The sequence below is a fragment of the Corapipo altera genome, unplaced genomic scaffold (assembly GCF_003945725.1).
Source record: "Corapipo altera isolate COAL_440 unplaced genomic scaffold, ASM394572v1 1b, whole genome shotgun sequence".
Classification (NCBI taxonomy): Eukaryota; Metazoa; Chordata; class Aves; order Passeriformes; family Pipridae; genus Corapipo; species Corapipo altera.
Genome location: NW_020884881.1, coordinates 8,355,952 through 8,370,327, shown reverse-complemented (window position 1 = coordinate 8,370,327; position 14,376 = coordinate 8,355,952). Strand labels below are relative to the sequence as shown.

General features: G+C 41.4%; 1 protein-coding gene across 1 annotated transcript in view; it reads left to right on the top strand.

Annotated features, from left to right (window-relative positions):
• Window positions 1-8,055, top strand: part of SLC2A13 (solute carrier family 2 member 13) — a 147,522-nt gene extending 139,467 nt beyond the window's left edge. The window contains exons 8-10 of the mRNA XM_027640018.1: window positions 4,800-4,921; window positions 5,050-5,202; window positions 6,335-8,055. Of these exons, the coding sequence (XP_027495819.1) occupies window positions 4,800-4,921; window positions 5,050-5,202; window positions 6,335-6,561 (502 nt within the window). The 3' untranslated portion in view covers window positions 6,562-8,055. The remainder of the gene's footprint in view (window positions 1-4,799; window positions 4,922-5,049; window positions 5,203-6,334) is intronic.
• Window positions 8,056-14,376: the final 6,321 nt, after the last annotated feature.

The following is a 14,376-nucleotide window of genomic DNA, read 5'->3' as shown; positions in this document are numbered from 1 at the left end:
AGAGATGAGGGATTAGTGAAACTGTGAATTAGCTCTCAAATCTTTCAGTGCCATCAGCACCTGATGTCAAAGTTCATTTCAGAGCAGAATGTGTAATTTTGAAATATGTGTGTTTTAACAAGCATTTTAGAGAGATGAATGATCACATTAGTGATTTTCTTCAGAAGTAATTTCCTTAGCCTGACTTGATTTGAATTTTGACCTTTTAAGACTTGATCTAAATCCATTTAAGATGCTTCTGAAGGGCTTAAAAGACAACGAGAAGTCAACAGCTTTCATATTAAAATTATTTGAACTGTTCAGAATGAAACATTTAATTCTCACAGAAGCCATATCTTTAGGGCTACACAGTCCTCACTCTACAGTAAAGCAAAAATTAATGGAAATTGGAGAGAAAAATCAAATTGATCTCTGTCTTGTGCCTGTGCTCTGTCATGCACAGCCATTTCCTGTGCTGTGGTTCTCAGTGTTGCACTTCAGAATTATTGTACAGCCAAATTGACTCAAGTATGAGGAAAATTTATATTGATTATCAAGGAACTGCATATTACCCAGCATATTGTATATACAAATTCTTTGCACTGGTACCCGACTGCATCATTACACTTGTAAGCTGTTTACAGGGGATTGGATGAATGGAAGTACTCAGAGTATTGCAGTCACCAGCTTAATGACCAAATGAACACCAGTGACAAGTAACATTCCGTAGGGGTCAGCACTGGAACTGATGATGCTGTTTAAGATCTGTGTTGGCAACATGGAAAGTGGTATGGAGTGCTCCCTCAGCAAGTTTGCTGACAACGCCAAGCTGTGTGGTGCTGTCGACACACTGGAGAGAAGGAATGGCATTCAGAGGGACCTTTACAGGCTTTAGGGGTGATCCCATGTGTTTAACAAAGCCAAGTGCAAGGTCCTGCATGTGGGTTGGGGCAATCCCAAGCACAAATACAGGCAGGGCAAAGAAAAGATCAAGAGCAGCCCTGAGGACAAGGACTGGGGGTGTTGATTCACGAGAAGCTCAGTGTGACTCAGCAATGTGCAGTCTCAGCCCAGAAAGCCAACCATGTCCTGGGCTGCATCAAAAGAAGTGTGACCAGCAGGTCGAGGGAGGGGATTCTGCCCCTCTGCTCCACTCTCACGAGATACCACTTGGAGGGCTGTGTCCAGCTCTAGGGCCCCCAGTGCAAGAGAGATGTGGACCTGCTGGAGCAAGTCCAGAGGACGGCACAAAGATGATCAGAAGGCTGGAGTACCTCTGCTATGAAGACAGGGTTGAGAGAGTTGGAGTTGTTTAACCTGGACAAAAAAAGGCTTCAGGGAGATGGTAGACAGATTTCCAATGCCTAAAGAGGACCTACAAGAAAGCTGGAGAGGGACTTTTTACAAGATCATGCAAGGACAAGAGGGAATGACCTTAAGCTGAAGGAAGGTAGGTTTGGATTCATTGTTAGAAAGTTCCTTACTATAAGGGTGGTGAGGCACTGGAACAGATTGCCCAGAGAAGTTGTGGCTGCTGCATCCTGGGAACTGTTCGAGGCCAGGTTGGATGGAGCTTTGAGCAACCTAGTGGAAGGTGTCCCTGCCTGTGGCAGGGGGGTTGGAACTAGATTTTTAAGGTCCCTTACAACTCACACCATTCTATGATTCTGTTATTTTCTTCTGTGTGTTTAAGCTCATGAAGCGATGAGTAGTTGCTCATCTACTTCCATCATATATGCTCCCTTCATGCAGGACAAAATTCATAATTTTATCTGATAGTACTTTATACACTAATTACTAATATATTCTTCAGCAGAATAATGTCTTGTAGAAATAGTAGTATAGCAGTAGAATTAGCACAGTAGCAGAGCTTGAATAAATCACCAGCCTTGAAGGAGTGTTATTTTTGAACATATCCAGCACTGCAAGATGCTGGAAAATGCAGATGTCTTTGCTTTTATTCTGTGTACCCTGCTGGTTTACTACTGAAGGATTAGCAAAGCACAGTTCATTACTGCAAGGTTTCTATTAAATCTAGTCTCCAGTGCTGTTTTTCCTGTTTCATTGCGCTGAATCTGCTTTCTTGCAAAAAAGTTTCCTCTCAGTTATGGGCAGACAGCAGAGAATAGATGAGTGGCTTCAGCCATAGGAGACTTTGGAGACATCTGTTTTTCCCTTGTATCATTTGTGTTCCACTCTGTCAAAAGTAGGACACACCTGGAAGATGGCAGGGGAGGGAAACATGCTGACCTGCCTGCAGTTGTGTCTGTATGAATCAGCAGGTTGGTTTGTGCTCATGGAGATGGATGCAAGATAATAAACCAAGTATGTCTCTGTTTACAGTAGTGTTTGAGAGAAAGCGTGAGCCCTCTCTGAGGAGCTGCCAATCTGCCTGGGCAGAATGGAGAAGCCCATCTCAGCATCAAGATGTTTTAAAATGCTCATCAGCTTGTATTCAGTACGAACACCTGCAAATGAAATTAGAGTAACAGCAAATGAAGCAGAAGTGATGATGTTAAAACTGTGAAAACGAGCACTCCTTTCATCTTGCAGTGGGGCAGACACAGAGGGAGCAGCTATGCAGGGCTGAGCAGGAGGTCACAACGGGATCACTGGGTGTTCAGTAATTAATCTTTAAAACACCATTTCCTTAACACATAAGGAATTTACAATTTAAGCATGGATTTTTCTCCAGCACAGTTCAGTCTTCTGTATGCCATGTATCTGGGACACAGCTCAAACCTGATTTAACCCAAATGCAGTGAGGAGTATGTATAGTGGTAGGGAAACATCAGGGTGGACACTAATAGGAAATGAACCATGTCTCACTCTCATAACATAGAAAGAGATGCTGAGCTAAACCATGAAAGAGCAAAGTGACAGAAGAAGGAAGTCGGAAGCAAGATGAATAAGTAGCAAGGAGGGAAGCGGTACCTTTGGCTGAGAAAAGGTGAAAAATCTGTCACAGAAGCTGCTGGTGTCTTAGGCTGATGGGTGCTCCTGTGGCCAGGTAGCATCTGAGGCCATGAGCTTGCTGTATCCAGGCACAAAGGACATATCTTTGAGAGAGATGTTCAGTTGACCTGTTTTCTCTTTGTTTTTCACATCAAGACTGAAAGTGAATCTATGCCCTGGATGAGATGGCCTTTCCAGGAGAGCTCAGCAAGGCAGAGCTGTGGAAAGGTGCACACCAGGACTGGCTGCATTGCTGGCAGCACATCATGGCTCAACATTTCTCCAGTTGTTTAGGTGCTGCTCAAGTGCAAGGTGGACCTGCAAATCTTACAGCTTACTGCTACTAAGACAGCATTAGAGTTTGCCCAGTTTTCACATGTGCATTTTTCCAGTATTTGTTGGGTTCATGGCTGGGCTTCACGAACGAAGATTTGAGGAGTGCTCTACCCACGTTTGTTACAAGCACACTGGTGGCTAAAAAGGCCAATAAGAGACAGGCACGTCCGATTTGTTGGGTTAACCTCTCTCTTTTAAATGTATTTGATGTTTGGATTTCCAGCTGTTCTGAAATTGGATCTGGGGCTTCACAGTGATATCCTGCTTTAAGTGGTGTCCTTATGATACATCAATGACGACATAAGGAATATTTCTGGCCCAGGAGTGGTGGTGGGTTGGCCGTCAGTCCTTAGCACATTCCTGTTCAACCTGGGGCTGGCTAGTTGTTTCCTAACAGAGAAGTTAGAGGAGAAGTATTTTGTTGGAATTTGCTTTTGAAAGTCAACTGCAATGGTAATGGATCCTCTGAAGCATTTCAGGCTGTCTGTTGCTCTACCATCTCACAACCTATTGCCCAACTATCACCCATTTCAGGCATCTTCATTCTGGATTCCCTACTGTCAAGAGGGTCATATCCTTCACATAAATGCCCAGCTGATCTGGAAATCATAACCCAGGCAGATGTTCAGCTCTCTGTGATTTCTTCTTTTCAAGTAAATAACATTGTTTGCATATGAAAGAGTAGTGTCTGCTTAAGTCTTCTCTCCCAAAACTACATGGCTTTTCATCTGTAGCAATCGATGTGGTGGCAGCTGAAAAGTTTCTCCAGTTGCATTTATGATTTGTCTCTTTAAAAAAATACTAATTAAAAAAAAAATTGTAACAAAAAATCAAGTCACCAGTATTCCTTTAAAATATATTATATTGTTGGCAGTCAGATGGAAATACCTGATTTTATACCTATTCCTCAAAATGTGTAATTTCCACATGGTCCTTGGAATAGAGACACTTTTTTTTCAGTAGTTAGTTAGAAATGCTGCCTTCTTCTTAAATGTGTAGGAAAGAAAATACATGCCTCTTTTCCTTACAACTTCACTTGACCTTGGCACACTCCATAGACATTACTGATTACACACAAAGTGTGCAGCAGATAGTTAGTTCATCAAGGCTGTAAGGACTAACTTCCATCTGACCTTAAATCCCTGGATGCAGCATCTTTAGCTCAAAGTCCTGCTGCTGCAGCTCTTTTTGTGCTGTGTGATGTTCATGTGAATGGTCTTGTTGGTTTTGGTATCACCACTTGCGTAGTAAAGACTGGTTGTTGGACGTAAATCTGTAAATGCAAGGCAAGCGTGTAAATTCAGGAATGTTTTGCTGATTATTCTTCGTAAGACTAGGCTTGAGAAAAAAACATGCTTCTGAATTTAAAACTTTCCTCAAAGATCTTGATAAATTAACAGGGATGAAGCTTTTTTATCTTAATTGTACATTTGTCAGTTTTTCCTAAGACATTACTTGCTATGTTTATGTTGACATGTCACCTATTTCCTTAAAAATCCTTCAATACAAAGTTTTTTGTTCTTTTTCAGGTGTTCAAATGAAACAGTGTTCAAAAAGGAAGATTTGTTTTGGGCATATAATTTCTGCCCCACTCCATACTCTTGGACAGCACTTCTGGGCCTTATTTTGTACTTGATTTTCTTTGCACCTGGTAAGCAAACATTTGTTTTCACATGTAAGTTATGAAATTGTAAAATATCAAATAGTGAGACTACATGTCAAATTTACTTTTGAGTCCAGCCATTAGACTGGGATTGATCTTTTTTCCCCAATTCTTAGGGATGGGCCCTATGCCCTGGACTGTCAATTCAGAAATTTATCCACTTTGGGCTAGAAGTACAGGAAACGCATGTTCTTCTGGAGTCAACTGGGTTTTCAATGTGCTCGTGTCACTGACATTTCTGCATACAGCTGAATATCTGACATACTATGGTAAGTAACAGTATGTGTTCATATGTGTAGTACTGCCACTGGCACAGAGATTTTCTACAGATTTTGGGTCCCTCAGTTGGTTTTGCTATGAAATGTCAACTGTGAATGCAGTGTTCTCAACCCACTGTGGTTCAGTAAGACTGGAGATCTGATACAACCTGTCTGGATCATAGACTTTGGCCCAGATTTCATAAAAAAACATTTATTTCTGTCCTTAACCGAGAACCTAGACAGTTGGTTAAAACAGAGAAGCTGGAAAAAATCCCACTTCTGACTTAGTGAAATATGCTGATTCCCACAGGATCTGCAGTTTTTCAGTTTGTGATGGCATCCAAGGCCAATTTCAGATGGTCCTTGCAGAAATATAGGTGTTGATTAAGTCCTGTCTGTGGGAGCCTGTGGAGTGTTTGTCAGGTTAGTGCTCAGCCACTCCAGCACAAGTCATTTAAATTACATTAAGCTGCCAGGCAGCTGATGTGACCTTCACATCATTACTAGTACAGAGCCTTTCAGCTCTACTAGTTATTCCTTTGAGCCATCAGTCTAGCAACACATGGCAGGTAAATGTTTGTTGGTCCTTTGGTACCCTCTCTGCCCCTCTAGGTATAATGGGTCGTGGGCGAGAATGAGCTCTTTCTCAATATTAATTGTCTCTACAGAGGACTTTTAAATTATAATTAGATGTAAGAGTTACAAGTATTATTTTAATCCTGACTCATTCTTTTGCTAGAGTTTCTCATTTTGAGGAGTTGTCTTAATGTGTCCTTCACTGTCAAGATAAACTAAGAAAGCTCTTGCCTTCCACATATGATTTTTTTATTTGAGCATGCGATTGTCTAATTGCTGTTTATTTTAACAGCAGAGTGACTTGCCCAGAAAGGATGTGCATTATTATCTTTGGCATGAATTGAAATTTTCTTTTTTCATTTACTTTGCTGCAGAATGGTGCGATAAAGTGTCCTGCTTCTACACCCACAGCCCTGCAGCTCATTGTTATAATCCTGTCCCTCCAGCCTTTACTTTTATACACTCTTTGATTCCCAACCTGCTGCTTCTGTCTCTCCCTCTGCTCAAGCACAGAGAAGGGATGGGAACCTCTGTAACTGACTGTGCCAATTGTTTTACTTTGCAGGAGCCTTCTTCCTCTACGCAGGGTTTGCTGCCTTGGGACTAATCTTCATCTACGGCTGCCTTCCTGAGACTAAAGGGAAAAAACTAGAGGAAATTGAATCTTTGTTTGAAAACAGGCTATGTACATGTGGTATGTCAGATTCTGATGAAGGGAGGTATATCGAGTATATTCGGGTGAAGGGAAGTAATTACCATCTTTCTGACAATGATGCTTCTGATGTGGAATAATTTTCAGCTGCTGATGTATTTAATCATTTAAAAGCCTTCTGGGGGGGAAAGCAGCTCTCTGATGACCTCACTGCCCTGCTTCTGGTCTGGTTCTCCTTTCTACTGTGCAGTTAAAAATGCCTTCATGTTCAAAAATACTCCATTTGGAGGAAATTCAATATGCTAGTGTTTTCTTGATAACTAAAAGCAATGGCTTCCAAAAGAGGTTGAATTTCACAGTTATGTGACTTTACCAAGTGTGCACAACGCTGCACCGTCCCCAGGTATTTAGTAGGGTGCACTGTACCAGATGAATACAGAAGGCTATCCTAGATGGTCAGGGGCTGTCCTTATCTTTAGTCCTGACAAGATAAAATAATTGAGTAGCTAATCAGAAAGCAGCTGACAGCTGTCAGATCCCCATCCCATTGCAGCCTAGGAAGTAGCTCTGCTGTGCAGTACAACGAAGGATGAATGCATAAGTTGCTGTAACAGTAACCATTTCAAAAGGTTAACCAATTGGGAAAATACAAATATCTGTTATATCCATCAGAGGCAACATTTCCCAAATTTACCCTAAGTGAATTTCCATTGTTATTTATTGGAGGTAACAAGCAGACAGCCATATTCACCTGGATGGAGGTTCAGTAGGCTGGCATGTGTCCGTGCTACACTGGGCTATCGACCCACTGCTGCTCTTGAGTACACACTGTGGTCAGGAGTTTGTGTTTGTGAGAGAAACCACCAAAATTAACTACTGACAGCAGGAAAACAGAGCTCAGTATGTGACCACACATACAAATGAACTGGTATATATTGCTAGGTACAACACAGAGCCGTCAGTTAGAAAAAAATTATGTTTGCTTTCCTTTTTTGCATTTGAACATACTGGTTTGTGCCTAGTTTTGAACATAAAATATTGTTAGCTAAAGGAAAGAGAAGGAGGGGAGAGGGTTTGTGCTGCTAAATGCACAGTGGTCATCCCTCCCGCGCCTTCTGCTTGTGAATAAATATTGCCTTCAGTTTATCTCCATATGTGCAGAGCAGATGACTCCCAGCACACTTTTCCTTCAAATGTCCTTAGTCAACCGGTGTCTTGCTAGATCTAAAGAGAAATATTAGCAATGGGCAGAAGCCTATGTCTCATATTAATTGCCTTACCAAAGCATTGCAAACTTGTCAAGAAAATGTCAGGCACAAAAATCAACTTGGCTGCTTTTAGCATGGTAATGAAAATGTGAATGGTGTTTTATTCGCCTGCCATGATTGCTTGCCTTGGCAAATTGAATTTTATGCAGCTACATAAAAATATTATGTTATTTTTTTCCTTGTTCTGTCCTCCTTGCTTTAAGTTATCAAAGATATGAGTTTGAAAGCATCAACAATTCAAATTCTTATCTTTGAAACATTTGCCTCATAAAAGAATGTGGAAAAAATTCCTCTGCCTGTGGGCTGCTGCCCATTTATTTGGTAAAAATACATTTATTTTTCATTTTGTAAAGATTAAAGAAGTCGTTGGGTTAATTAGATTTTATAGATTTGATTTGTGGGGTTTTCTTGGGTTGAAAAATATTTTTAATGTAGGATTACTGTCAAGACCAACCCTGGACATTTGTTACTAAATTATTTTTATTGGATGACATGGGGTTTTGTTGTTGTAAAGAAGTCTGACTTTATGTTATCTAATCTTCTGTGAGGGAGTTCCTACTTTACAGTTATTGACCTTCAGGGATCGGGTGTATTTTGTTTTGTTTTCTTTTTTACTCCGTTAATCAAAGAAATATTTTTTGAAAGAAAACATTTTAAAGCATCCTTCTGTGACTTGCCTGGGACTAAAAGAGGAAAACAGTGGACAAAGGGAATTTCAAACGAATCATTGCAAAGAGCAACTCGACCTTGAACATCTCCTGTGTGGTGAGAGGGCTGGATTCTCACACCTTCCATCTTGCCTCCCTTTTAAGCGCACAATATTTTTATGCTTGAAAGCACCAGCTGTTGAAAATGCTCAGATCTCCAGATCTGTCCATTGAAAATACTCAGGTCCTCAGACCTAATCTACAAATACCCCTGCAGCTGGATGGCTCCGTTAGGCTGTCACCTCTCTGAAACCTTCACTGAAGGTGCAGCACCTGAAAGGAGAAAAAGGGATCCTTGGCACAGACAAGAACAAAATCATTTTAAAGACAAATTAGTTTCTTTCTGAAACCAAAAAAATATGTGTTTGAAGACCCTTATTCGGGGCAGTTTCGTTACCTAGAGCAGTGTGTGAATAGGTGTATAACCTGTGCTTAGGTGGTTGATAGGTTTAAGTGGGTATTTATTTACTGGCTTTTGAGGAGAGGGACTTACAGTTCTGATCCCCTCACAAGCACGAGGCCATGCTCACTTTACGCCTGTGAACATTGCCTTGCTGGATGTGTTTTGCTGGAGCAGGTGGGAGGCAGGACCCGGCATCCCTGTGGTGGCCCCGAGTCAGCGCTGCCCTCCCGCTTGTGCCCACAGGGAGAGGAAACCGCTGCAGTTACTGGGCATAGCTAAAGCAAAGTCACTGGAAAGATTGCAGTCACAAGGTCAGCCTGTTCTGTTTTGCAGGCAGTGCTGCAGCTTTTTAGCAGCAGAAGACCATCTCTCTCTGCCAGCCTTGTTTCATGGACGTTTTCAGAAGTGGCGCTCAGTTGCACACAGCACTGGGCTCACTTTCTCACTCAAGTTTGATCTTACTGAAAACAGTTTTCTGCAGGTTTGTATCCCATGCCCTTTTTCATGAGGCATAACAATTGAAACGTGCAAAATATATTGACTTCTTCATTGTCCTTCCCCCTTTCGTGCCCACAGAGAGCTGGGTTTAAGTCTTCCTTTTAGGGTTGCTTTACACCAAGACGGCATTCCATACTTCAGAAACACTGAACCTAGTACCAAGAATCATGTGTAATAAAAATGAAGTCAGACACTTCTAATTAGTCTTACACAGTTAGGGTTTTATTTTTAGAATCTGTGAACATTTACAGTTTATTAAGAAAATTAGATAAATGTTTCTATTTTGCAGATTTTTTATATTTATGTATATTTTAAGTTTTAAGAGATTTTTGCTAAAGGTAGACTTAGTAACATTCCAGATAAAAGAATAAAAATACAATGTAACTGAATAATTTCTTATTATAAGATTTTAATTTATGAAGTAGCATAAATAATATGTCTAAGCACAAAATTCTTTTATTGAAAGCTTTCTGCAGAAGATGTGAAATTGTTTCTTCATAAGGACTGCACATTATTCAGGTGCATCAGGAGTGCTAGAATAATACTGCTGGTAGAGTTGGGCATATTGATTATACACAACAATTTGAGATATTTTAATTCTGATTAATCTACCAACTCTACATGTGAGCTAACAACAAGTACGAAAGAAACAAGTCCTGATGCAATTTTAATATTTTTAAATTGAATTCACATTAATTCACATATAGTAGTTAGTTCATCGTGTTGAAATTAAAAATTGTGGGGAGGGTGAGGTAATTTGCCACTTGTTTCTTCCCCTTGGCACTTCATTGATCAAAATAATCTTTATCAAGAGAACCAAACCTGTTTTGAAAATAGATGTAGAATCAGAGCAAGGCCCAGAACTTGTTTGGAGGACTGAAGTTGCATTGCTGTGCAGGCACCTTGGATAGGCCGCTCTCGTAGGCATTGCTACCTTATGAGTTGCAGTGACAACCCTGGTGGAAATTGTCCCAGAAATCCTGGGAAAAGAAAGGGTACATCACAAGGACCATTGTTCCAATGCCAACTGGTTTTTGTGTGAATTGATAAATGCAACATTTCACTCATGTAGGAGTTAGGGTTGGGAGGGGAGAAGAAAGAAATGATGCATGAAAAGCCCCACGAAGTCTTGTTTCAGTAGATGGGTGTGACGTAGCCAACAGGAGCAGTCATTTGTCATGGTTTATCCATGTGGGATAAGGATGGTGAGGCCAAGGGACTGTGCTTGGTCCTGTGGATGGGATCAGTCAGGCTGTCAGGCTAAGGGGGAAGAAGCACACAAGTGCTCCTTTCCCATACCTACATGGAGGTGAGGACGTTGCAGTGGAATTAGCAAAGCTGATACTTTTTTCCTTGGTGAAATCTCCTCTGTCTCTTTACTCACTCAGGCTGAGCACTGGGGAGAAGTTTTGAACTTCAGGGGCTGCTACAGGCCCTGAGCAAGGGTATTCCCTTAGGCCATGAGGGTATTCGCTGCAGTCCCACAGACAGTGAGTGGGCTAATAAAAGATAGACCCTGCACTTCTCAGCTTTACACTCAGCTTTCTACTTCTCAACGTCAGTGCTCTTCTAACATGGTCTTCTTGGTATTTTGCTTGTGCTTGCAGAAGAGGCTTTGTTAGCTGAACATCACTACTGCAAAGAGGCAGAGTTTTCACAGGATAGAGAGATCTCGGGGTAGAAATCCAGGCAGGAGAGACAGTTTTTCAGAGCACTTTAAAGAGTAAGATATGTGTGCACTTTTTTCTGAGAGAGTCAAGCTAACCAAACCCATTCCTCTGCATTGGGAAGAAAATCAAGCTTTGTGTACCAGGCCAGAAGCAGATAATGCCACAATATGTGCTTTATGGCAAAATGTGTTTTTATTGCGGGTAACATTTACAGCTTACATGTAGCTGCTGCCTATAAAGTGACTCAGTTGTTCTCTGGATTTTAACAAGTCATATTTTTGTGCAAAAATCTTAGTGGTTTTCTATCAATCTTCATCACCTTGTGTACAGCACAGTTAAGCATAATCCACAAGTGGTCTAGATTGTGGCAGTGTTGCAAATGTCAGCACAGTAAAACTCTAGGTGAACATTGTTAAAGAAATATTGTTGTTTGTGATACTGGGGTTAAAAACTCCTCAAAGGCAACTATATATAGATTTTAAAAGTCTGAAAAAAAAATGGCAGTTCTTATCTATTTTGTGTATGTTTTCATATAGAGAAGGAGTTTTTTATGTGCCAATAACCATCACTGTAGTGTTTTGTAAATGGGTGTTAATAGTGTTGCAGAGTTCTGTATATGAGAATATACTTTAGCCACAATGACCTGTTAGTGTGAACCAGCGGCATGTTTTTAATCTTACTCACACCTCTCATCAGAGGTGCTCACTCACTGGCTTTAGTAGAGCTCACTCATGCCAGGGGAAGTTTGACGAGCGTCAGGCCTCAAGAATACAGACTTCATCTAAATCCCCACTTTTTCACATTGTCCCTAGACAGTATGTTACATGTGAATGATCTGGCACATGTAATTGTAAAGTTTCAACTCTAGTTCAGTTACATTCCTCGATTTTGTTGAGAAACATTTTGTCAAAATTTGGTTTGACCTTTCATTGCATTTGTATAAATAAGGAGCGCGCTGATTAAGTATGAATATTATCCACCTATTTCTAAAGGAATCATCTGTTTCTGAAGTGTTAAAATAAAGGCAAATTTCTCTTGCTGCCTTAAACATTGCACAGACTTTTGGGAGGACTGAATGTATGACCATCATCGTGACTTCTGCAGGAGAAACTTCGTGGATCCCCCGCAGGTTTGAAACGAGATGGTTTCATGGTGCTGAGATGCTGCGTTACACTGCAGGTCCTGCCTAGTGCACTCCTGCCATCTGTTTGATTTAAAGTGTTTGAGTAGTCCCCATGAAATTGATAGGATTATTCACATGCTTGATATTCTCCATGTGCTCAGTGTCCTGCTGGTCCGGGACATTGCTGGGAAGTGGCACGAGTCATGTCCCTGCTTTCTGTTGTGAATCTCACTCCTCTACAAAATGGTTAACCGGATCTTTTTGTGACAAATGCCATGTAGAATATTTGAGACATTATTGGAGACTAAACTGATAGTAGTAATTCCATGCTGAATAATAACATGCACATGGTGCCATCAGGCACACTGTAATCCCTGGGCACGTGTTACGGTATTCAGTACAAAACAGGTTTTGGCAAAACTAATTGCTGAGTTGTCCAAGTCATTTCTTAACCATGTCAAACATGTGCCATTTCCATTTCCAACCAGTCAGGCCTATAATGTATGAAAGTGTTGTACATTTTCTGAAACTTAAGTGATGTAAAATTATTTAACTGACTTCTGTTCTGATTGCTTTAATGAAAATAAATATCTTCAAAGAATTGTCAGTGGCAGAAGTGTAAATGAACAAAATAAAAGGTGAGATACTTAATTACAGAATCTTTCTCAAGGTTTCCTTTGTTTGGGTATTTGGGTCACCTTTTAGAGTTGCAGCATTGCATTGCTCAACAAAATGAGCTCAAATAGGCTATGGGCTTACCTGGTAAGAATAACTTCGAATATGATCTCAATAGGATGTATTTCAAATCAGAGAGCAGTTCTGTGATAATGGGTACACCAAGTAAGTGTTCCTTCCTTTCTGGAGGATTTGTTTGAAGAGCTGCATGCAGCTATGCAGAGCTGGCAACTGTCCCAATGTCCCCCTCTGGGTTTTTGATGTTCCCTGCCCAAAAAGACCAGTTTCCTGACAGCAGTTTATGCCATCAGACTTGATAATTGATTGGGAAAAGAGCAGGAGTTGCTGTTTTCTAATGGGGAAATGTCCTAACCCTGTGTTTTATTCAGAATCAGTTTGATGATTAGTCAAGTGCAGCATGACCATGGCCGTGCTGTGCTGGGGGCTGCCCTGGCTGCGTTCCCCAGTGCGGCAGAGGAACAGCACCCACTGGACCAAATGGAAATTGGATCTGTTACTTCCACCTGCCACAGATACCACGATCGAATCCTTGCAAGATCCAGAGTTGGCTCTGACAGAGCTGTAGCCTTTTGATCCAGGATGCAGAGAGATCACAGCCAAGAGGAGATGCTGGCAGCAGGAGACTGCTCAGTATCTGTGGCAGCGCTTATCTTCAGGAGGTGAGCAAGGAAGCTTGTCATTGTGCACTGACAGCTTCTGGTTTTAGCTTTCTGGCTGATAGTGCTTATAAAGGTGATGATATTACTTGTCACCGAAACCACATGGCAGCTTTGTGGGATAATGAAAATCTGGTGGCTCTGCTGTCAAACACTCCATTTTTTTGCCTTCTCCCATTTCCCTCTGCACTAGTTACTATCACAAAACAACTACTGATGGATTGATTTTTGCCAAATGCATTCTGCCCTCTGTAGAACTGAACTGCAGGCAGTAACAGTACTTGCTCCAAACCTTTGTGATCATTTTCAGGATCAGACCCTGCAGATATCAGGGTTGGGTGGTGCTGCATCTGAACTAAAGTCATCCATACAGTGTTGCACAGCTTTTGCTTTATGCGTGGCACGAAGTTCTTGCTTTCAAGGCTGCTACAGTTTGTAGGAAGTAAGTGGGGAACTTAAAGTTAAGTGTCTCAGTTTAATGTAACTCTCCCTTTTTTTCTGATCTTGGTGGTTGCCTGCTGAGTTGTGCGGGGCTTGTCAAAGAGACCTGCCACTGATCATCCCCTGAGCTGGTGTCCCTCCAGTCAGAGCTCCCTGTACGAACACACTCAGGGGCTTCAAGCTGCTGCAGTTTCACTTCCAGAACATTCACTTGACCCAGAATGAATGGCATCTCAACTCTTTTCCTGATAGAGAGGCTAACACATTCAACCCATTAGGCAACCAGCTGAAATCTGTGGGGAAACAGTCATGCACATTTGCCATAAGCAGTTCCACCAGTCACGTCCTGGGGCTGTTTGTTAACTGGTCTCCATGGCAGGTTTTCACTTGTTTGTTTAATATGTGTGACCTACCTGGTACCCATGTGTGTGTGCGCCTGTGTGTGTGTGTGATTAACTGAGAAGCTCTGCGTAGACATGAAGTTTGGAAAGCT